Below are 26195 nucleotides of genomic sequence, written 5' to 3'. Positions count from 1 at the left end.
AACTTATGAAAGCAAAAGATTTTTTTTTGCCGTGACTTATTTTTCAATAAAAACACACGTCAAGATTGTTTACCTTTTTCTAATGCTAAAAAAACGAACTATAATGTCTCACATTGTTGTCTATTATAAAAAAATAGTTTCTGTAGTATAAAAGGTCTTCCTGAAAACAAAAATTATTTAATATACATATGTAGAATCATCCAACAGTCAGAATATATATCTAAAATAAACACAATGACTGAAATCAGAGTTAAATGCATACTAAACGACAGAATGATATGTAGATTTTATGAAAACTAAACCCGCATCCCGCGCCAAAGACTTAAAATAATAACTTGAGGTCATACCAGCGCCAACCACTGAGTCACTAGTATCCAGTCACTAGTATTTAGTCACTAAGTACTTAGTACCAGGTACTAGTACGGTCACTGTTAAGTCCCACTTGACGGTGCATTTTCATTAGTGTTCTTACGCTACGCTTGCCATTTCCGCTTGAAATTATAAAACCCGCAGATCTTTCTATTTCACATATATTTATTACCCATCAAATATTTTCACAAGTCCAAAAAATATCATATGGCACCGCCCAAACTTAGTTCTACTTTACTTAACTTCCAGGTTAGACCTGTATTCAAATCGCTTTTCAGTCTTCTTTCACCAATAACAATAGTTCTTAAAATCATTCCCTTTCTTCAAGTATATTATCAGTTCATTCCACAGCATTGTCCATATCATTACAAAGCTAAACACTCCAGGTCTTCAGGTGTTCCAGGTTAGACCTGGACCCGAAAAAAAAACTCTGCACTGTCTATGTGATGTGAACTTCCAGATTATATCTGGATTGCACCGTCCGCTATCAGTCCAGGACTTCCAGATTACATCTGGGTTTGGCAGCGTCCTCAGTTTGCTTCCAGGTGTGAGGTTTGAGCTGCCGCTTACCGCAGGCACGCTTCCAGCATTTCCACGAACAGCTTGTTCATGGGGGCCCGTCGGTCGCGGTATACCTGTAAATAGTTTTGATATTTGACTTTTGATATTTTTTTTTATACTCTTAACCTAAAATTTACTTCTTTTTTCTCGTAAGTTCCCGAGTACAGTCACCATCAAATATATCGGTGCGGTCAAGGCGCTCACAAATATCTGAACACCTCTATTGTCAAGGCGTTAGAGTGCGTGGTCGGATATTGCGAACACCTATCCGATATATCTGATGGCGAATGTACAAATTCAAATTCAATTTGAGTTTTAAACTCTTAGCGCCACTTGTACCATGCCACTAACCCGGGGTTAAGCGGTTAGACCGTTAACACAGTGTCAAATTGTACTGGTAATTATCTCCAGGTTTAACCGGACTAATCCCAATAAGCCCTAGTTTCCCCTCTGGGAAGGTCAGATGGCAGTCGCTTTCGTAAAAACTAGAGTCTACGTCAATTCTTGGGATTAGTTGTCAAGCGGACCCCAGGCTCCCATGAGCCGTGGCAAATGCTGGGATAACGCGAGGAAGAAGAAGAAGAGATATTTTGGGTTATTCCCACTAGTTACCACCAAGTTGTTACCAAGTGGCAACTACTCGGAATTTATAACCCGATATTTGTAGTCGATATCGACATAACAGTCGATAATCGAGTTTAGCCCCAACCAGCTTTTTGTCCCCGAGACACGGCAATGGGAAAATCTCCTTCTCCATTTTGACAGAATGAATGACAAATCGAATGGCAGGGTTGCCACAATCCAAACCGAGCCCGTGCGATCCTAGGTGACTTTGCAAAAACAACGTTTCTTATCTTATTTAGTTTGCTTGGAATAATATTGAATACAACGCCGATGAATAAAAAATATTTGAAGACAAATTTAATTTAAAAAACGACTTGCGATTAAAAGAAAACCCGAAATGTAGGAAGGTACCGAAATTATTTTTTAAAACTAGCAACCAGGACCATGTTCGTTTCGACAGAGCGCTGCGCGAGTACGTTGGCGCTCACTAGATGGCGATAAGGGTATCGATCGACCACGGACCGTGTATAATTTGGATTGAGAAATTAATGAATAAAATTTTGTTGTTACAAGTTTTAGTAGGTTATTTTAAAGTAGATTGTAATGTACCTGCGCCCAGAACCGTCGTACGGCCACGTCGGCGTGCCGCAGCGCGGGCAGCACGAGCAGCAGCTGCTGCAGCGCCGCGCCGGCGTTGTATGGCCTGCAAATATACATACACATTAGCATTTTACAAGCTTATTTAACTTGCTATGTACCTATGTAAGTAGGTATGTATCAGTGGCGGCGCGTCAAACATATCCATAGGCAAGGGGCTAATTTGGCTTACATATTTGCTTTATAGCTCTGCTCAAATGTCCAAAAACAGGCAAGCCGGTGGGTTTTATGGACGCGCCGCCACTGGTATGTTAGTATGTAACTATGTTTGTAGGAAATGTAATGATGTGGTATATTTTTAGAATCGGCTTAGAAAGCCCTTCCGTTTAATACCACACAAGATACATTTCTAAACAATTTTTTTAATATTTCATACAAAAAAAAGATGAAGAGATTTTTCGTACTTCGGGTCAAATTGATTCAAGTGGCCTAAAGATCAATAGTACCGATTTTCATACTTTTAACACCGTTTGCAGCATTTAACTGAATTTCGCGGTGTATCGCTATCACTACTCTATTTGTAACCAAGCGCAAGCTCTTAGTAGCCAACATTCTTCGCGCTAATAAAACACAATGTTGACTAATAAATAATGCCTTGTTGGGGACCTTACCTAAGAGCAGACACGGCGTCGTTGAGCGCGGCCAGTATGGCGTCTCTAAAGCGACGTAGAGCGGCGTGTTCTTCTATACGGGCCTTATTTGCTAACACGAGGGCCTTAACAGCAATCATCGCGCTGAAGGCCTATATACTCACAGCTTGGCTAATGTTGAGAAAACACAATGTTGACTAATAAATAATGCCTTGTTGGGGACCTTACCTAAGAGCGGACACGGCGTCGTTGAGCGCGGCCAGTATGGCGTCTCTAAAGCGGCGTAGAGCGGCGTGTTCTTCTATGCGGGCCTTATTCGCTAACACGAGGGCCTTAACAAGCATCATCGCGCTGAAGGCCTATATACTCACAGCTTGGCTAATCTTGAGAAAACACAATGTTGACTAATAAATAATGCCTTGTTGGGGACCTTACCTAAGAGCAGACACGGCGTCGTTGAGCGCGGCCAGTATGGCGTCTCTAAAGCGGCGTAGAGCGGCGTGTTCTTCTATACGGGCCTTATTTGCTAACACGAGGGCTTTTAACAGCCAGATTTGTGCTGAAGGCCTATATACTCACAGCTTGGCTAATGTTGAGAAAACACAATGTTGACTAATAAATAACGCCTTGTTGGGGACCTTACCTAAGAGCAGACACAGCGTCGTTGAGCGCGGCCAGTATGGCGTCTCTAAAGCGGCGTAGAGCGGCGTGTTCTTCTATACGGGCCTTATTTGCTAACACGAGGGCTTTTAACAGCCAGATTTGTGCTGAAGGCCTATATACTCACAGCTTGGCTAATGTTGAGAAAACACAATGTTGACTAATAAATAATGCCTTGTTGGGGACCTTACCTAAGAGCAGACACAGCGTCGTTGAGCGCGGCCAGTATGGCGTCTCTAAAGCGGCGTAGAGCGGCGTGTTCTTCTATGCGGGCCTCGGAGTTTGCTAACACGAGGGCTTTTAGTAGCCAACATTCTTCACGGAGGGCCGCTGCGCGTTCGAGTCTTCGAACTACGCCGGCCACCTGATGAAAAACAAATACATTAGGAAAATGTATTTAATAAGCCATAATAGATTATTTCCTGTTTTCTATTGTTTGGGAGTGGACACTGATTTCTGTAACAAGTAGGTGGCGAACCGCAGTCGTAGCGTGCCGCCGCCGGTGGACTGCGACCGATACGCCAGCATGAGGGATAGCATGCCCATGTGCTTTGGAGGAGACGCGACCTTATTACAAGTACATAAGGTCCACAGTTACCTGTGCGAACAGCTCTCCTGCCCCGATGTCCCTTGCCTGTTGCTCGTCTAGTTGCAAGTCGGTGGCGAACCGCAGTCGTAGCGTGCCGCCGCCGGTAGACTGCGACCGATACGCTAGCATTAGGGATAGCATCTCTGCCCATGTGCTTTGGAGGAGACGCATCTGAAAAGAAATGTTTAAAATTTTAGTCACAGCGCCATCTATCGGTAACTTGAGAAAACTAGTGAAAAAGTAGACAATAAAGCTTTGGATTCCTCCGAAAACGGTGCCGTCATATGACGGCACCGCTATCGGAGGAAACCACAGCTTTACGTTGACAATCAACGTAACGTAACGCCGTCTAGGAAACCGCGCCATCTTGTTTACATAGACAACGTTCTAGTGACGTCAGTCAACACTATATAGCGGCCGTAATATGACGGCACCGTTTTCGGAGGAATCCAAAGCTTAGGTATAGGGGCCACGCGTGTTGAAAGGTCTGCCATCTAGTGGATAAATTAGAAAACTTATTAGACTACAGTCCTCAAACTAAAAGATTGGCAAAGTTTTATTTGAGACTAAAATTACTTGGAATCAAAGAATATTAGGTTTTCTCGCTTATTATCGACGTTTAGCTATCCTAATTAGTCGTATTTCTTTTGGTTTTTCAAATGACTGATGGAGAATGCCTTATGGCATTAAGTTCGCATCTTCTACATTAAGATTTTCTTTTATGCAATACAATTTCAATAAATCATACTCTGAATAGTTTGAATACGCTCGCTATAGAATCCTTAACATAATAAAAAGGCTCAGTAGACAGTATTATGGTGGAACACACACACAATATAAGTAGAGTCGCCATTAGATACATCGTTGCGACCAAGGCGCTCAAAAACATCTGAAAACGCCTGTATTGTCAGGGCGTTAGAGTGCGTGTGCAGATATTTTTGAACACCTTGGCCGCTCAGATATGATTGACATGACTGCTAAAATAACTTACAAAGATCAGAGGTAATATAAAAGCTGTCTCAGGTATTTTTCTAAAACCCTTTACAATGTCAACTAGGCACTCTTCGCCAACGTGATCTCCAAATAGGTACATTTGAATTGTCTAATGCGACATCAAGTGCAATGACCGAAAAACATGCGAAAAATGTGCATATTAATTATTCAAGACTAACAACAACAATTAAGTCTTAGACCTTAAGTCTTTGAAATAAGGTTTAGATTTGTCAACGATTTTTATTTTTTTTGTTAGGTTTAGTTTTAGTTATTTTATTTTTTTAGGTATTTAAGTATTACGTTTGTATTATTTACGTTAAATAAACACTTCGTTTGTCAAACTAAAATTGTTAAATGTAGAAAATTGACGTACATTATATTTGTTGTACAAAATGCACTTTGACACCCGCTTTCGTCATTCTGTGTGTAAGGTTAGGGATATTTGTTAAGGTAAACGTACAAGTGCTCGACATGCTAGGGTCATTTGCAAATGTAAATACAAAACTGAGAAAATTAAGAAAACTTAATCTCATCTTTTCTTAATTTTCTCAGTTTCGTTACGAATGTTAGCTATACAAATTTGCATTTCGTTGCGAAAGTGAGAATGTTAAGAAAAAAATAGACAAAGGTACAATAAAATTGCAAATGACCGGCTAATGCCCAATAGATGGCACCATGCTGTCACCTCTATTGACAATGACTTAAGTTTCAAGATGACATGTACTGGCACCGCGTCGAGCACCAGTACGTTTACCTTATATATATGATATTTCAGACGTCATGTAGTGGAATATTACAAATAAATTAGACGATAAATAAGAGATACATACTAAATGAACACCTAAGTAAAGTCTATTTTTAGTGTTCCGTACCCAAAGGGTAAAAACGGGACCCTATTACTAAGACTCCGCTGTCCGTCCGTCCGTCCGTCCGTCTGTCACCAGGCTGTATCTCACGAACCGTGATAGCTAGACAGTTGAAATTTTCACAGATGATGTATTTCTGTTGCCGCTATAACAACAAATACTAAAAACAGAATAAAATAAAGATTTAAGTGGGGCTCCCATACAACAAACGTGATTTTTGACCGAAGTTAAGCAACGTCGGGTGGGGTCAGTACTTGGATGGGTGACCGTTTTTTTGCTTGTTTTTTTTTTGCATGTTTTGCTCTATTTTTTGTTTTGTTTGTTAAATGACAGTTTATAGTAAGAACATAAAACGTCATTTTAGTCTACCGAATAAAAAAATAGACTTTAGCATCTCGGCTCGGCGGTAGCGCTCGAGATTATAAAAAAACTTGGCGAAAAATGATGGAGCATGAAATACCGGTTAAATAACACTTAAATAATGTTTCAATCAATACATGTTACAAAACAATGTCCTTTGCCCCGTCTGTCTGTTTGTATGTTCGTGATAAACTCATAAACTACTGAACGGATTTCACCTATCAATAGAGTGATTCTTGAGGAAGGTTTAGGTGTATAATTTGCAAAGGTTTTGTGTAAATTGGTTGAACTACCCGTGCGAAGCGGGTCGCGAGTAACGTTAAATTATACTGTTGGTAAAGAAGATAACGTTATAAAAGATAACGTAACACGAAAATAACGGTATTTTAAGATCTGGAAACAAGATGAGCAAAACTCTAAGTAGGTAGATACGTTACGTAAACATTTCTAGAAGCCCATCAAAAGTTATTTTAGTCTAGTTTTAGCTGGCAAGATCAGGTCACCGCACCTTTGACCGTTATTGACGTAGTTATGACTGAAAATCTATTGACTTATTAACAGCAACCTTAACACATTCAGCGCCGAAAATCCGACTATCGGGTATTCTATGATTTCGTTCCCAGGCCGGACGACCCGATAGTCGGGATCGTGGTACTACAGCTTTATATAACGAAATAGTTGTGGCCTGGTGCGGATGTCTTGTTTGGCTGGGTGGCAATGAATGTGTTAACTTTTTTTTATACCACGTTGGTGGCAATTAAGCATACGGTCCGCGTGAAGGTAAGCTCTTTTTAAACCGCACAGTACGTGACCATTTAGGTTCTAGAGTGTCAGAATGAACACCCTGCCGTGGCGAGCGGTGCGGTGACAGAAAGCGGCCGTTAGCATGTCAAACAATTCTTCAGAACACAGCCCATTGGACACACAGCAACACTCTTAACTGTCCATCGGTGGACTTTATGCCTTTCGTAATAAGGTTTACGAAGTGTCAGTTAACAGATGGTACGTGTACAAAGCGGTAGAACACACAGAAGGAGGCAAAGTCTCTCTTTAGACTTAGAGGTCCAATATCGCTTACCAACTAACCATAAAGGGTTAAATTGTCAGTTCATTTTTGACGATGGTAGTTTTTTCGTTGTGTCCTTTGATGAGTAAAAAATGTGTCGTATATAACTTGCTATAGCACTTAGGATGTGAGTAATAGAGGTGATATTGCATTGTAATTTTGGATGGTTATCGCGTTTTTATCGATTTCCCTTGGTCGATAATTGAAATTGTTTTTTTCTTAAATTGACGAAGGGGAATGAACCCGGATCTTTTTACGTTTTGTTAATCAGATTAACTCTTGGATGAAAAAACATGAACACATTTAGTTTAAGCTCATTAGAAAAAACTCGAGAAATACTTGACTAACGTGCAAATGAGAGAATGTACACTTGTACAGTCGGAAATAGATGGGTGTAGGTATCAATTTTTAGGGTTCCGTACCCAAAGGGTAAAAACGGGACCCTATTACTAAGACTGTCACCAGGCTGTATCTCACGAACCGTGATAGCTAGACAGTTGAAATTTTCATAGATGATGCATTTCTGTTGCCGCTATAACAAAACAAACACTAAAAACAGAATAAAATAACGATTTAAGTGGGGCTCTCATACAACAAACGTGATTTTTGACCGAAGTTAAGCAACGTCGGGCGGGGTCAGTACTTGGATGGGTGACCGTTTTTTTGCTTGTTTTGCTCTATTTTTTGTTGATGGTGCGGAACCCTCCGTGCGCGAGTCCGACTCGCACTTGGCCGGTTTTTTTTTTATTTACGTTCACTTGTTATTACTACGAACAGTACGAACATTCTCAGACATATTTACATTGAAATCGCGGTGCGGTTTTAATGCGTTTCAGTACTTTCAGTAGCGCATAGCATCTGCCAAATTTAAATATAGTGAACAACCGCGTAAAAGTGAGGATAAAATATGCGTAAAATTAGACGCTAACACTTTTACGAGCCATACCGGCAATTTTACATTGGCAATCATTCACTTTTTCGAGCAGTGTAAATATAGTTTCCGTAAAAGCACTAAAATGCATCTTATATCCAACAGATAAGATGATGACTTTTTTTGTTAAAAATAACAATTCAATAACAATAATATCAAGCCGGGCATGCATAGCCGCAGGGTTAGAAATGATAATTATCAATGATAGTTATCTTGATAATTATCGATATTAACAAATAAGTATAATAACCTAAAATATAAAAAACGCCCCAATCATTATTATTTCCTATCAAAGAATTCAAAGAAAATAAATATAGGTAGCACCATAATTATCAGATATTTATCGGATAATTATCAAAGACTGTAAATATCTGGATAATTTCGAACCCTGCATAGCCGTCCGCTCAGCGAGCTGCGTTCGGAGAAATCTGAACTCACTGCAAGAATAGGGATGTTGACACATGTTGAATTTTATAACAAAATCTAGTAAAATAGATAGCAAACGAGCAATTTATCACAATAATGTGGATAATAAAATAAAATATTGAAAAATTACAAAAATACAGGACCTGAAAGTTTCAAAATTTAAGTTTTTTTTAACTTCCAAAAACGATAAAAATAAGGGTACCATTCGATTCCTTACATTTCACCAAAAAAAATATTGTATAGCAACTATATACATAAACGCAATATTTCACCGACAAAAACGCAATTTTCTTGTTTTGTCCATACTACAACGTGGGCGATGACGTCACGGCCTCTGGCCGTTTTGTATAGGGCGTTTCGCGAGTGAAGTGCGACTGACGGACTTTGACTACAATTTCTGACTTTTGTGTTACTTTAATGCAATGGGTCCCATATAGACACTTGATCCTAAAAACAAACCCGATCGATTGATACCATAAAAAAAATTAGTCATGTAGCCTATTGCATATGGCCAAGTTTACGCTAAAATACACCTTATATCCGCGGTATAAAGTAGTTTATCAACCAACCTGATCATTAAGCTGCAAGTCCGTGAAGCCAGGTATCTGCTTGGCCCAGCTGATGACCCCCACCAGCTCCCTGTCGTAGAGGTCGGCTAGCAGGGCGAGGGTCCGGGCCGAGGGTTCAGTGACCCCGGCCGGCGGCGCGCCGCACGTGAACGGCTCCGGCTCGTACGAGGATAGGACCTCCAGGATCTGTTGGAGTGAGATTTGGTCAAAAATTTCGTTTTTGACACAAGCTTTTATCGGTGTAGGTACTTAAAAAGTTTAGTACTCTGCTTGACTGACAGTTGATTCACCCAACTAATTCAACTATATTATCATATTGGTAATTTTCTGCGTATTTGCAATGGGGTTGGCCGGTCGAAGTATTTTACAGATGGCGCCAGTACCTATAGCTTGCCCCGTCAATCCCTATAGTTCGTTTTATTAGCATTAAACTACGGAACCCTAAAAATGGTTGTCTTTTAATTGAACACGCTTTTTAAAAATTAGTAACTATTACTTATGAATGCAAAAGAATATAAATAATCGTATATGATTCATAATTGTTACATATTTGCCGTGACTTATTTTTCAATAAAAATACATGTCAAGATTGTTCGTACCTTACAAACTATAGAATTGTGTCAAATTCTTTTTTTTTCTTGTAATTTTTGGCCTGGATGCCAAATCTCATAGAACCTTCTATGCAAAACGTATGCGTTACGGTCCAATGTTCCCCTTGTGCGACGCCTACCTTGATGTCGTCGAGATGCGGGCGCTGCGGCGGCGGCGGGTCGGCGGCGCGGCGGTACTTCTGGCGGCCGCCGCGCACCCGGTCCAGGCGCACGCCCTCGCGCAGCATGCCCGTGCGCAGGCACTTGCGGAACCGGCACGCCTGGCACGCCTTGCGCCGCCGCTTGTTGATCTCGCACTCGTTCGACGCTGGACACGTGTACTCTATGTTGCCCTGTTCGAGTACACCACTTGTTAAATATTGTATGTCAAAGGACTGTCTCATTTCAAACATAGACACAGAGAATCATACTATCTTTGTCTTACACTAGGACTAGCACCCAAAAGAAAAGGACGAGATATAGTTTTTTTTGTTCCTATTTACTGACAAATTGGTTTGACCAAATATATAAGTGTCAATCTATCTTGAGCGGACTGAGAAATAGAAAAACGCTACTTTGGCCACGCTAAATTTCCACAATTGACAGTAAGAATGCATAAGCAACATTTGGCATGAAAACTTAGCGTGGTCCGATTCTACTTGCTAGAACCATTTAAATCAAACCAAGCTTCACAGTTGACCACTCCGTAGTGGAACCCAGACGCAACATCCCCGCACACAAGACACAGCATCCTAGGAGCATTCTCTCTAGCGCTCGATGCAAACACATTAGTGTAGGAGCAGTGCTGTCTCAGGAAACTGTAAATACCTGGATTGTCCTCTTAAAGAACGCCTTGCAAGCTTCGCAGCTGGCCACTCCGTAGTGGAACCCAGACGCGACATCCCCGCACACAAGACACAGCCTCCTGGGTGCATCGTCATCTCTAGTGCTCGGTGCAGCGGCGGTGGTGGAAGAGCAGTGCTGCTGGTCGGGGCTGGTGTTGCCGACTATGCCTTCGCCGGGCGATACGCAGTACTTCACCTCTTCTTTGGGCTCCAGTTCCATCTGGAAGATGATGGGGTGTTTAGTTCGTTGGGAAAATTAAGTTGAAGCGGCTGTAGTAGAACAAAAATTGTATGCTACATTGACCTTAGCAAATAAACCAAACTATGTACGTATAACCGGGAGTTTAAAATACACAATACAACATAAATGGCCCATACGCAAAATGAAGTACAAAAAATGCCCTTCCAATGTGCTAAATTCAAGGACGATGACATCCCATCCCATTTTTTGCTGTGACATATAATAAAGTAGCACGCTAACCGGCTAAAAATTGCATATTCTTGCTTCCATGAGTTCCATGCTTCCGTGCCTCGATGCCTTTAAATCTTTAAGGGCTCGTTTAGACGGCGCGCGAACTCGTATACGATTTTAATTACATTGCGGACCATCGAGGTTACATCAATTCAGGCGACCGATCAAACGACGCAATGTAATCAAACTCGCATGCGAGTTCTCGCACCATCTAAATGCGCCCTAATAGTAGGGGCAGACTTCAATTTTCTATTCGCTAAATAGGTGTACGTACTGGTGCTGCCCTCACTTCGTCGACTTTTCTACGTAAAATCTTATGAAGTAAAATTAGTTCCAACGGCTGCCGTTAATGCTAGCATTAATGTTTGAAATTCCATAAGGCTACGTGTGTGTGTGACAATCAGCTCCACTTCTCCCTCCACCGATTTCGCACCTTGCCAATAGCATATACCCAAAACTATAGCTTAAAAATTATAAAAATGGCGTCGTTAAAAATGTGCCTAATTGCGATACAATACAATACAATATAAATACTCTTTATTGCACACCTCATTACAGAAAACAATACGGATAATACAGGAAGAAGAGGTTAAACAACAGGCGGTCTTATCGCTAAAAAGCGATCTCTTCCAGACAACCTTTAGGTAGCTTTAGGTAGATTTGCCTTTACAAACTTCGTGGAAACGATTTGTCCGTCACGCAGTGCTCGTAATACAAATTAAGGTTCCTTTTTTCCGCCACGGACCGTGTAATACAAATTGGGGTTCCTTTTTTCTGGCGACGAACAATGCTGATGTACTGATCAGTTTTTGTTGCCCGGCATAATTGCGTGCAAGCATTTGTCTTGTTTTTGGCTTGTTCAAATAAGGTAAACGTACTGGTGCTCGACGCGGTCCCAGTACATGTCATCTTGAAACTTAAAGGGGCCTACTGATTAACAGTCCGCCGGACGGTATCGGCCTGTCAGTTGTTCGGAACTGTCAACTTTTTGTTCTAACCACAGAACATTATTAAAGAGGTTAGAATGGCTATCGCGCGCAGTTAGTATCGGAACCGGTGTCGCCGCTCATTCCTCTCCCACACTCGCGCAACGGTTGTAAAAACTTGTGTGCCTGGTGAATGGATACGCCTCTTTTAGACAGATTTGATGTCTGGCTTCTTAATCTGAAGTAACCTTAACCACAATAACTTGTGGCGCAAAAAGGCATGTTTACTTCGTTTTCGGTCAGCGCGGGCGAGTAGCATGCGAGCTTGCTCAAAACCGGCGGCGACACGTACCCTGCTCGCATCGCCATTCTAACTTGTTCTGTGGTTCTAACTGACAGGACGATACCGTGCGGCGGACTGTTAATCAGTGGGCCCCTTTAGTCATTGTCAATAGAGCTGTCACAGCAGGGTGTCATCTATTGGGCATTAGCATGTCGAGCACTAGTACGTTCACCTTATCTTTGCAAATCTAGATCGTGTCTTTCTGTCGTAAAAAGGACTAAACTGAAGACTCCGATTTTTTTTATTGTTGATATATTTTTTTAATTGTTTTTGTTTTGCTTGTATGTAAATTCAATGTTGACGCGTAAAAGTGCCCTTTTGACCTATTTGCTGAATAAATGTTGAAGTTTGAAGTACCTACAGATGTAAATGTAGATTTGAGTACCTACCTAGCTGTATTCTGTGATTTCTGTGCATTATTTTGTTGTATTGACGTACGCAATGAAGAGTATAGGTATCAGTATTGAATTGTATTTTTCTTTTTTTAAGTTAGATCTCTTAAAATTGAGTTATCTATATTCTCCTATCTATACCATACTATAGCTACAAGTCTCCTAGAAAGGCATCCATAAGATATAAATATTCTGTCAAAAACTACGAAGCTTATACACACCATATAGATCGATGCAACTATTCAACAATACCAACTCGACTTATTTACGTCTACCACAGAATAAATAATAGTACTAAGTACAGAAGACTCACTCTCTAACAAAACGCGTCTGTTACGATCAGCACAGATATGGCCGCTAGGTGGCGACACCGCCACGCGCGGCTTATGGCTTTCCCCAAAATTGGGGCCGAACGGATGTACTTTTAGCTACCTGTAGCAAAGCGACGAAATCGCGGAGTGAGACACGCCTGCGTCTACTCCGTACAATACTTGTACACACCCGTATGTATACGTTTACGTGCAGTTAGTCACATGTAGTAAACAATCGGGCATGAATGAAGATAAAGGGTCGGAATTTGCATGTCCCCGGCTGCACAATGCGCCTTTACGTAATATGTTGTGCAACGCGTGCGCAATGGAGGTCATTTTATACGTTCCGTGTGGAGACAGCGAATGAATCAGCATTGATACGCATTTTGAGGGTTTCTGATATCTATATATACAATTATTTATTATTGAGTTTATACCGAGTACCGACACAACGTTAGCGGGATGTAGGAATTTCCTCGCTTGCCACAGCGACATCTAACGGACACTTGAATCAACTTACTTAGGCGAAGCCGGCCAGAGTGCCGTGTAGATGCTCACTCAGCTAATTAATTATTGATTCTACGTCGACCCACAGTTAGCGCAATGAAGCAATCTCCCCGCTCGCTAAAGCGACATCTAGCGGGCAATCTTACCTCTTGCTGCATCAGCGTAGGTCACGGAAGCGGCAGGGATGATAGCTCTAGTTGCTCGTTGGACGAGTACTGTAAAGCCCTTGCTACACGGTCGCCGACAAGCCTTCTAACCGTCAGACCTTGGTCAAATTTTGTTGGAAACAACTGTCTACACGGTCCAGGATGGACCAAGGCCACGCGGTCTGAAGGCTTGTCGGCGACCGTGTAGCAAGGGCTTAATTCTCTACTTGTTTAACACACCACTAATTACTTATAGATTCTACATCAACACACCGTTAGCGCGATGTAGGAAACTCCCCGCTTGCTACAGCGACATCTAGCGGGCTATCTTACCTCTTGCGGCATCAGCATGGGGCGCGGGGGCGGCGGGGAAGCCAGCGCAAGTTGTTCCGTCGGGGAATACTGTGGTGGTGGTTCGGCCTCTTGTTTGACACGTCGGAGCAGCTGATCGCCAGTGCCGCTGACGGCCGACATCATCGACACCTAGAACAAGGACAAATACATTAAAGATACATTACGTGAGATTTTAGAGGGATGTCTAAGATTAGTTTTATAAATTTGGAATAGGTAAAACAGCCTGTCGTGATTGTTTCACCGGATTGTTTTATCGGAAGACCAGGGGGCCGATTTTTGAATTTCGAACGTTCGAATTTTAAAGCGAGTGGACGAAAATACTCGTATACGAAAATTTGTCACGATTTTTTTCGCATGATCCTAATAATACCTATTTTTGAAAGTCACCATTCGACCGTGTAGTGATTGACTTTCGATGGTAAGGACTTAAAAAATATTTATATTTCAATCAAAAACTAGCTAATCTAATAAACACATAAAATCTAATAAATTAATTCCTTTAAGATATTTTTTTATTGGCGGCATATAATACAAATATGTGACTAAAATTGTGGATTCCTACTTTCTACTGATAGAATTGAATACGAGTGGTCAATACCACTCGAAAGAACGTCTTTAAGTAAAAGCGTTCAAACGTTTACATTTAACATGAATACAGTTTCAAAGTAAATAAAACCATAAGTCAATCCATTAGGTACAGTGACCTAGTTGTAAAGTATAAAGTTAGATTAAGCATAAATACCATTCTTTGGCCAAAAAATGAGTCTGTTCACTTTAAAAAGTTATATGGGTTAGTCGGTCGAAAGCTGTTATAGCTAGTGTTTTGTAAAGATTCGAGTCTCTTAGTTTTCACATTTTTGACTCCTTTGAGTTTCTCGAGTCTCTATTAGTCGATTCTTTAGTCGAGTTCATATATGTAAATTAAGATAAGATTTTTTCACCTTATCGTAATTTAATGGATTAAGATGAAGAAATGTAATATGCATATTTATGAATAACATGACAGCACAAACCTCTGTTAAGTTTTGTCTCTTTCGAACAAACAGAAATGACAAAATGACGTATAGGGACAAAAGATTATCAACGGTTTGTTAGAATTGCAAACGTTTATGAATAACTCCATTGGAATCTAAAATTTCAGGTAAGGATTGTGTTTTTTTCTTTAAACTTTTTTAAAGACTTGTTTCAATATTCTTTTTGATCTTATTCTTATGGATCGTAATTATAGGACTCAATCTTTGCATCGCATCTCTTTAACGTCGAGTCTCTTTAAACTTAATTGACTTACTCTGGGCCCGATTCTGATTTTGAAATAGACATCTACTAGATATCTTTTAGACATAACCAAGATACGATAAAGATATTTTTATGATATAACCTGTCAAATTTGACATTTCCGCGATTCTGAAGATACTCTTGAACGATTTTCACAATATCTAAAATGTCTCGTTATGTATTTCTGGATCTCAAAACGATTTTGAAACGATCTTAAAACGATAATTTAACGTAAAAGTGACATTGGTTGCCCGAATTGAGTTGCAAAAGATATCTAGTTGAAATCTAAACTAGTTGGTAGGTATCTAGACTATCTAGTACATATCGTATCGTTCTCTTCTCGAGAACGGATCTTGTTTTCCGTATACCGCGGTCACACGACTACTAACCAACACTAAATACAGCGCCTGACCTACCTCAACAGTTTAGGCGTTCAAGGTGTACCAAAATACCTAGCTGTGTCGTCAACTGATGACGATACTTTTCAATTAGCGAGGCAGTGGGCGAATTTCCTACTATTTATAGGTACCTGAATTTAATAGTCGTTAGACATTTCGCATAACATTATTATTACACAGGAGCGACATAAACATTTTAGAATACGTTATTATTTATATGATATGATATTATGTTACATATTACACGCAGTGACGAACGAATCGGTTTCCCTTGGAATTTTCCAAATTGACACCAATTCTCTCACCGCTACGCTCAAGATACGCTTGAATAAGGGCTCGTAGCGCTACGAGCTACGCCGTAGCCCGTAGCAATACTTTTCCTAGTGCGTAGCAGAAATCATAAGCAGCGAAATTAGTAGTATGAGTACAGTCAGCGGCGGGAGTAGCTCTTACACAATTAACAGGAAAATCGTGTTCAGAATGCCATTTCGAATTTATATTTTGATGACAAAATTATTGTAATCATTCGCCCGTGCGTCTCGCTCGTGTCAATACGCGCGAATGTTAACAAAATGGTCAATATGATATCTTTTTGTCAGAATATGTGTTCGAATTGGCCTCTAGATCATTTTATCACCTCGGCCACTTAAGGGTAACATTCCATTTCTGACCGCAGCTGCACTACTGGTACTGAACGCGTCGCTGTTACTGTCAATTTCCATAGTAAAATGAACAGTAGTGCAGCTGCGGTTGGAAATGGACTGTCACCTTTACTATAATTGCACACAGTGCAAAAAAACACAAAGTAACACCAAGACGTGTAAAATAATGCAAAATAAATTTAGCTGCACATTCGACAACTCAATTAGATCGCAATCGCACCAAAAAGTAGAAGTAAACTAACTAGTACAGATGTTGTCATCTTCTTGATATTTTTTTTAATAAATAGATAATATTTGCTTCCAAATCATTTCTTCTATACCTAACGGGCATACATACACAAAATCAGATAACACGATCGCACCCGTCTGCCTCGCGACGCGAAAACAAAATGCAACAATCAGTTTATCGGACAGAATGCGAGTAGATAAGAGTGTTTAGTGGTCGCTCCGGGCACGTGCTTGGCCGACTTTTGGTGTGCGAGGTTCGATTTGTTACATTTAGACTACCTATCAAAAATGACCCGTATCAAAACTGGATACTTTTAGGGCCAGTTGCACCATCCGCACTTGACAGACTGATCAACATCACCCGGCGCGCCGCGGCGGTTTACTATGAAACTTTCCATACAATAAAATATAGCCAACTCTTTAACGATGACAAACAGTTTGGTGCAACCGACCCTTAGCCTATCAAACATGTCCCGTATCATCAAAACTGGATACTTTTAGAGAGAGGCGTTAAGGGGCCCACTGATTACCAGTCCGCCGGACGATATCGGCCTGGCAGTTGTTCGGAACTGTCAACTTTTTGTTCTAACTGATAGGCCGATATCGTCCGGCGAACTGTTAATCAGTGGGCCCCTTTAGCGTCGGCGTCTCCCGAGCGTTGACGTCTAGTATCTCTATGGCTGCTGCTCGGCGCTACTGCGTAGTGGTAGTGACACCATTTTCCATAGCGCTGACTAGACGCCGACGCTCAAAAGACGCTATAGTGTGGGGTCCCTCTTAGCTTCAATTCTCTTCTGAAAATCATCTATACCCGACCAGTCGGCGGTTACCGAGATGCATCAAGCCATGCATTATAGGTAGGTATAGCTTCTTTAGGTTCTCGTCGCGGTGTGGTGTGCCATTTAATTTATGGAAACTTTAAACACCCCTTTCAGTTTATTCGCAAAATTAATGGAAATAATTCTAACTCACCACAAGTTGACAGCAAGAATGATCCCAATCCATAAAATTATGTTTGTTTTATGCTATAATACTACTAATGAATAGTATATTCAGCAATGTAATTTCATCAGGTTAGGGTTAAAAGAGGAATTTGTTTTATCAAATAATCGAATCTAATACACTAGAGCGCTTAAAAAGAATAGGTGTGTCTAATTTCCCTGTAGTAGGAATACTGCGCTACAAATGCTTTATTCCACATATTGAATGTTTAAAACAATCGAACAAACAATGATAACCTATTTACCGTTAAAGTTTAATCAGTTGGTGCATTCGGTGCGTCAATGCAACACGTTAAACACTAGACTCACTAGACTTATATCTGTCGGCGGCCGATCGTAAGATCAGGCAGATTTTAATGTTCCTGTGTAATGTTTTGAGGATAGTGACATTAAACCAATATATAGGTAGGATAGGTTCGTTAGGTTGCTTTAGATGCCCGAAGGGCAAACTGCCCAGAAATAGGAGCCCCGCGTAGCGGGGCTCCGTCGACTCAGGGAACGGGTCAAAGATTTTCACGTTTCACGATATATATAGGTATACCTAGGAATTTCACGATATGCCTGATCTTACGATCGGCCGCCGACATATGGAAGTTATAACATTATACAATCAAAAGACTGAAAAATTCGCAGACGATTCCGCTAATAGATTTTCATAGAACAGTTTTATTTTTAAAGTCAGCGTGCGACACACAATTTTCGCAAGTAGAAGTAGACACCTAGCCTAAATAACCCAGAATTAAATAGTAGGACGATTATCAGGCATTGCGAAATTTTTAATGTCGTACCTATTTATATTCTCATTCCTTTCTTTAGAAGAAAACTCAATGATCGTTGTCGCTCCGAAAAGTGCGTTACGATGAATATTAAACCCAAAAATCTGGCTGAAACTGCTGAAATACAAAGGAACTAAACCAGAAAAGAGATCCTACAAGAATAGGTACATAAATTACATAATAGGGAGCGTACATAAACTGTAGACAGCAGCACAGTAGAGAGGTTACCGCGAAAACAGAAATTCGCAACTTGCGGGGATCTTTCTCTTTTACTCCAATGCAGGTGTAATTAGAGAGAGACAGAGATAGACGTCCGGAATTCGCAAACTTCGATTTTCGCGGTTATAGCCCAGGTCACGAGATGGCAGGCAGACCCTCCAACACGCACGGTCTCTAACCGAAAAAATTTCAACACCAACTCCGTTGTATCAGGTCAGTTTCGACGATTATTAATAGTGTAAAAAAACAAAGTTTATCTATCTGATAATAAAGTTTCAAGGATGGCGGGTTCAACACACTCGTGACATTGCCGGCTTGCAATGATAAAGCGTAGAACGTGATGCAACGTTTCCTACATGTGTATGGGTAATAGGTATGGCGTGGCGACAGAATGAATGATCAAGATATAATTATGCTTCTCCGCTTGGATTTTCCGGCGCTTTTTAAATCTTTTAAACTCAGTAAGGCTTGTGTTGTGGGTACTAGACACGAGAGTAACATTTTTCGAGACCTCCTGACCTGCTGCTAGGCTGTGAGTTAACCTAGTGCGAGGGCAAAGGGCAAAGGTTGGGGACCTTTGCCCTTTGCCCTCGCACTATGTTAACTCGCAGCCTAATTCAGACAGGCACAATAGCTAACAATCCGAAAATAACGTCCATTACCAGATTATACACATACAACAATTAATTGCCTTCTCCAGCACTGAGGCTGAATAATAGATGCCTACGCAATTAACCAGACTAACTCGCGAATTTACCAGAATTTGTTGAATCGCGAATTTAATGAAATATATAGCTTAAATAACAGTATTTTACTCACACTTTTCACCAGTTAAAGGAGATGCTTTACAAATGTAGAGTATTTCAGTATTACACATATTTCAAATAAATACAACGATTCGGATTCCACCAGCGAAAGTATAATTATTCTGTTTCCTAAAAGCACTCTAAAAATGATGAAATCTTGCTGGTATTTAATTGCCTTTGGGTTTTTGTACATTTAAATATATCCAATAAATGAAATAATTAAAATTAAAATATGCAGGCTCGCTTTTTTTTAGAAAAAAGGCCACATCTTTTAAATATTAATATATTCATCATTTATAGACAACGTGATTCTAAAAATAATTTACAGGCAATACCGTATCCGCAAGGCACTTAGGCAAGGCTGTCTACTGTCTAAATATTACTTTTCGAAGTGTCAAAGCTAAATCCTAAGGTAAGTCGTTATTAAATTAATTTAAGTCAGTCAAAATGTTGTCTAAATACTAGTGTCTGAAGTAGAGTCTATAAATACTGTTAGTTAAGTACTTTTAGTAAGTTGGTAGACTAAAGCTCAAACCCTAGGTCCCTATTAGATTGAGGCATTCAAACGTCAAAATCGATATCGTATCCGGGCCCGACATGGGCCTCGGGTTGTCTAAATACTTACAATCCTGCAATAATATGTTATTACTCTTCGAAAGCCGCAAAAATATGTGACAAGCTTATGGCTCTACAAATAAGATCGTGTCAGATATTTTTGCGGCCTTCGTTACTGTAAGATAATATTGCAGATCAAGGGTTCGAAAGGATAATTATCGTGATTTTTATGCCTGATAATTATCCATTTAATAATAACCTAAAATATAAAAAAACCCAATCTTTTTTTTTACTATCAAAGAAAATAAATATAGCACCATCCATACCTGGGATAATTATCAAAGACTATAATTATCTGGATAATTTGGAACCCTGGACTACTTTTAGCTTTCTTAGTCCCTAGGTTGTAGCCGAAACCGTGATGTCTAGGCCCTTATCAGATGGGGGCAGTGAAACATCAAAATCGATATCGTATCCGGGCCCGAAATTGGGCCTCGGCAAGGTTGCGGTAGGTCGCGCGGTTCAGCGCCCGCGCGCCCGCGCTCACCTTCGTTAGATAAACGAATAGCTCAGGGCTGCCGCTGTGTGCTGTGTTTATTATTAATGTGTGTGTGAATTATGATACAGGTGTTTTGGTATTTTAACCCATTTAGCCCGACCAGACTAGCTATCATGGTCGCATTTTTATCACTAGTCATGCTATGCGTCACTTTCGCACTTACATATTTGTTAGAACGTAACAGCCATGGTGACAAATGATAAACAGCCGGCCATCTTAGCCCTACAGGTGTTATGACCCCACTTTGTTTTATCGTTCTTTTGGCAGTGGCTAATCACTACATTAGTACATATAAAACAAAGTCGCTTCCCGCTGTCTGTCCCTTATCCCTGTGTATGCTTAGATCTTTAAAAGTACGCAACGGATTTTGATGCGGTTTTTTTAAATAGATAGAGTGATTCAAGACGAAGGTTTAAAGTGGGAAGCCGGGGCGGGTTGGAAGTGCAAGATAAATTTGACCCACTTCCCGGTTTCCGATGAAGATGGAAAATTTGCATACATATGTGAGTCGGGTGACAATGCAATATTGTGGTACCATCGAGCTGATCTGATGATGGAGACAGGACACCTCCTGTCTCCATTATCAGATCAGCTCGATCCTATGGCCACCGCCATAGGAACTCTGTGATAAAACAACGCAACCTAATTGTGTTTGGGGTTTTTAAAATTGTCTCGATGAGTATTAGTTGCCTGTGGAAAGAAAAGTACAGTCAGCGATAAAAGATTGTACCGAAAATGAAATTAAGATATAATCCTTATGTCAGTGTACATTTGAATTGGCCTGATAGTTTTAAACAGGTGTCAGTGTCATTGATTAGCGTGTGTTGTCAGTTTAATATTGTTTGCTTATCTGAGAACGTATTTTGGTGTTTTTTGCTAAGTGATTACGTGGGGCTTAGTCAATTTGTGTAAAAATTTTCCTATAATATTTATTTATTTATAAGTGCCAAATGCTATTAGCGTATTGTCTCAAAATACATTGCAAACAATACGAGAGTGAGCAACGAAAATGTTTTTTTAACACAATATAACAACAGAAAAATTAACATAATTATTCTAACGTAAAGCTATTACAATCATAATATCAAAACGTATAATTTTACCCTCTAATATTCGAATCGCCTTCGGCAAATTCCTAAATTCCTCTGTTCATAAAAAAATAAAAGCCGCGACGTACGTAACATTCTCCATTCTATTGGTTCAACCCTAGCGTTTTCCGCACTAGTGCCAAAACACTAATCGCTCAGTTGCCGGGTGTTGAGGTAGGACGGTAAAGCTAGCGTTGTTAATATGAATAATATGATACCGACTGTCGTTGTGTCGTCATTCGGTTTCACTTTTATGCTCAAGGCAGATAAACAGCGTTTACGTCATACAGTCGTTCGGAGGTGCTCAAAAATATCTGAACAGTAGAGTTGTCTCTAAAACGCCTTGATAATAAAGGCGTGTTCAGATATTTGTGAGCACCTTCGCCGCCTCGATATATCTGATGGCGACTGTACATATCAGAATTCTAGCTTGTGACTCCATTCATTGTGTGATTTGTTTTCGTGTCAACATGTCCTGCCTGATCAAAAATATTGATGAAACTCGTCAATTCTACATAATAATATATTTTGTAATTATCTCTGGTAGTCTCCAACTCTTCATAACCTTCCAAAATTATAAAAACAACGCGAATAACTACATCCGTCTACCGCATGACTAATATATCTATTAAACTAGCATGACTAACTCAGATGTCGTAACATAACAGCACTGACCACGGATGAACTTTAGGGGGCGTCCATTAATTACGTGGCGTTTTTGAGGATTCTTTCACCCCTCTCCCCTGGTGAGATGTCGTGAAATTTGGCCCCTAATCACGTGAGATCTTTAAAAACTTGTATTTTGAGTATAATAAAAAAAAACATAATGTAACATACAAGAACAAGAACTGATCGATTTTAAACTGTACATACTATAACATTGCCCTAGGCTCTGCGAAACATGTCGCGCGAGTGACTAGCTTAAAACAAGTGAGTCTAAATTCCGTAAAATTATTCAATACAAGAACTGTGAATTTGGCATATTTTAGTCAGAACCATGTTTTACTTTAAAATAATAAATTTTCTCATATTGTCCCACTATTTTCTGCCCGGAAAAATCTCCGTGAGATTCAGTTTTTCACTCCCCCTAATCCCCTCATGTAATTAATGGACGTCCCCTTATATCTTTCCAGTAAGGTTTGCGAAACCAGGGATGTTGCGGATGCAGAATTTTTGACATCCGCGGATGCGGATGCGGATTTTTAAAGGCTCACATCCGCGGATGCGGATGCGGATGCGGATGTCAAGATTAGGTACTTAGAAAACGTCAAATATTAAATTTTTAGTATTTTTTTATTAAAAAAAAACCAAACGTTTAGTATTTGAGCAAGAATATAGGTGCGTTATATTTAATAAACAGTAACTTCGCCGACTTTTCTGGATCTAGACGATTTCGTTATAGGTAATGACGAAATTACCTAGCACTTACGCCGCCGCTAAGACGTTCCTGTACCGACTTGTTCGACATCCGCATCCGCATAAGCTCCGCATCGATTTTATGCGGATGCGGATGCGGATGCGGATGTTGAAAATAATGCGGATGTTCCGCGGTTGCGGATGCGGATGCGGATGTTCGCAACATCCCTGTGCGAAACGACAGTGTGGGCGATCCATAAATAAACTAATAATGGCGACCTGCCTCAACACTTAGGTCACGTGGCCCGCTAAATTTTATATTGCATTGATAAGCGTCGTGTTACAGCAGATAACGGCACTTGTTTGTGTCGATATCTTAATCAGTGTTTGGTACTTTTATTTGTACATGCAAAGACCCAGACTTAAGGAAAAATTTAATTAGGTAGATACAGTCAAGTGGAAAAATATGAGTGCACACATCATCCCGACCTATTAATTTCTACCAAAATCCACAATGTTAGCTAACAAAATTCGGGCGCGTGTACACGGTGCCGCCTCCGCGCCGATACCACCGCCGCCGCACGGCGGGCTCGTGTACACGGTACCGCCTCCGTGCCGACACCGCACCGCCGCCGCACCTCCGCGCTATGTACACGAGACGCGTAAAGCCCGCCGCCGCGGTGGCGCGGCACCGTGTACAGGCGCCCTAAATCCACTGACGTTCTCGCAAGAATAGAGTTTACGAATTTTCGCCTTACAAGCCCTGAAATTAGTAGGAAACAAAAGATACGTGAAACTTGCGACGGAAGATTTAAACATCGCGCGGTATTTTTCTTTTTATCTCATGCAATTACTCTGAAAATATACTTTTGTTTAAAATTTTGCTCGTCAAATCCCTGGACAATATGACTAACGATTTTGTACTATAAATTATACTGCTATGGTATGCAGGGTAACGAGTAATATACAACTGAAAATACAATTAAAATTATACATACATACATATATGTTTTCGTGATTTTTTCTGTCGAGCCAACATTAACTATTTAAGGTTTTGGTTGGAGTCTGCCATTATAAATACATATAGTCTAGTTTCCGTATGAATTGTTTCATGAATTTTTTTATTGATTAAAACGTGTAAAAGTTCAATATAGACACTATAATTTTGTGTTAGGGCGCGATTCGGATTTTGAAATAGACATCTTTTAGACTTCACCAAGATACGATAACGATATGTTTAAGATTTAACCTATCAAATTTGACATTTGCGCGATTCTGGAGATACTCTTGAACGATTTCCACAAGATATGACTTAGAGATCCAATTCGCATCTAATAGATATCTAACTCTATCTAACGTAAAAGTGACATTTGGTTGCCCGAATTGCGCTGCAAAAGAGAACTAGTTGAAATCTAAACTATAACGTATCTAGAATGGATCTAGTACGTGTCGTCTCTTGTGAATATCTTGAAGTTCGAATACGGCAGTTAGCCTCTTTAACACTACTTCAGTAACATTCCAATACACATGTATCATATGTATGTGCACCGTCTCAAGGCCACAGGCAGGGTGACGTCACATTTATAATCTGTCCAAGAATACTTTTATATATTATGTGCGTAGTGATTGGACGTTTAGAATAAATTTGGTATTAGGCAGGTGTGCCTTTGCAGGCAGGTGCGCGCACAAACAATGTTGTTGACAAAAAAACCTGATCGTCCAGTAGAATTTTGGAGGAAGTAACCCAGCAAAAATAATGTGGTAATAACTGTAATAAGGTAAGGTGTGGTATGTGGCCTCGTCGATATTTTTATTTAATGGTACACTCTAGTGTAAAAATATGGGTGCACACGTCATATTGAAAAATATGTCCCATAATTCTTTGGGACATATTATTTTTGAGAAGATATATATTTACCCAAGAAGAGAGGCGGCCTATGCTCAGCATTGGGCGAGCGAAGGTTAAAATTATGATATATTTACCCAGATATTTAGGCGCAAAATTTGAACCCATTGACACTTATTAAAGTATGAAATTTTGAAGCCGAAGCAGAAAAAAGCGGCCAAGTGCGAGTCGGACTCGCCCATGAAGGGTTCCGTATTTAGGCGATTTAAGACGTATAAAAAAAAACTACTTACTAGATCTCGTTCAAACCAATTTTCGGTGGAAGTTTACATGGTAATGTACATCATATATTTTTTTTAGTTTTATCATTCTCTTATTTTAGAAGTTACAGGGGGGGGGGGGACACACATTTTACCACTTTGGAAGTGTCTCTCGCGCAAACTATTCAGTTTAGAAAAAAATTATATTAGAAACCTCAATATCATTTTTGAAGACCTATCCATAGATACCCCACACGTATGGGTTTGATGAAAAAAAAAATTTTGAGTTTCAGTTCGAAGTATGGGGAACCCCAAAAATTTATTGTTTTTTTTTCTATTTTTGTGTGAAAATCTTAATGCGGTTCACAGAATACATCTACTTACCAAGTTTCAACAGTATAGTTCTTATAGTTTCGGAGAAAAGTGGCTGTGACATACGGACGGACAGACAGACGGACAGACGGACAGACGGGCAGACGGGCAGACAGACGGACAGACGGGCAGACAGACAGACAGACAGACATGACGAATCTATAAGGGTTCCGTTTTTTGCCATTTGGCTACGGAACCCTAAAAATTAAGAAACGGGGCTTCTTTGGCGCAGGTACAGTCAAAGAATTTAGTTTCTGACCTATTTCGTACCTTGTGCTGAGGAAAAAAATATAAGATCATGAATTATGGATAAATAAATAAGTAGAGAAAAATATAAACGCCTTAAAAGGGAAACAAAGTTTTTTCTTCGTTAATTCCAAGGATCTCAGAAGCAGTTATCTCGTACAAACTATTGTCAACATCTGTGCGAGAAAGTTTCACTAAAGTTCAACATCCCGTTGACTTGAATCGTTAGAGAAATAAGAATTACATATCTTCATTGCAATAATAATATCGGACTGTGTCTAAGCGAAGTACAGTCGCCATCAGATATATCGGAGCGGCCGAAGGGCTCAAAAATATCTGACCACGCACTCTTAACGCCTTGACAATAGAGGTGTCTTCAGATATTTGTGAACACCTTGGCCGCTTCGATATATCTGATGGCGACTGTACGTACACAAATACGAGAGGTTTTGCCCTATGAC

The 26195-nt window shown here is 40.2% G+C and overlaps 1 protein-coding gene across 1 annotated transcript in view; it reads right to left on the bottom strand.

The window, feature by feature from the left end:
- Positions 1-827: 827 nt before the first annotated feature.
- The window catches only part of LOC134655657 (steroid hormone receptor ERR1), a 39113-nt gene continuing 13745 nt past the window's right edge, over positions 828-26195 (bottom strand). The window contains exons 2-9 of the mRNA XM_063511095.1: positions 14067-14216; positions 10620-10856; positions 9932-10144; positions 9202-9387; positions 4000-4161; positions 3593-3765; positions 2104-2197; positions 828-1004 (exon numbers count right to left, since the gene is read on the bottom strand). Of these exons, the coding sequence (XP_063367165.1) occupies positions 936-1004; positions 2104-2197; positions 3593-3765; positions 4000-4161; positions 9202-9387; positions 9932-10144; positions 10620-10856; positions 14067-14216 (1284 nt within the window). The 3' untranslated portion in view covers positions 828-935. The remainder of the gene's footprint in view (positions 1005-2103; positions 2198-3592; positions 3766-3999; positions 4162-9201; positions 9388-9931; positions 10145-10619; positions 10857-14066; positions 14217-26195) is intronic.

This window comes from Cydia amplana, chromosome 17 (assembly GCF_948474715.1).
Source record: "Cydia amplana chromosome 17, ilCydAmpl1.1, whole genome shotgun sequence".
Taxonomy (NCBI): domain Eukaryota; kingdom Metazoa; phylum Arthropoda; class Insecta; order Lepidoptera; family Tortricidae; genus Cydia; species Cydia amplana.
The sequence above is the reverse complement of the archived record's forward strand: the minus strand, read 5'-3'. Positions and strand labels throughout refer to the sequence as shown.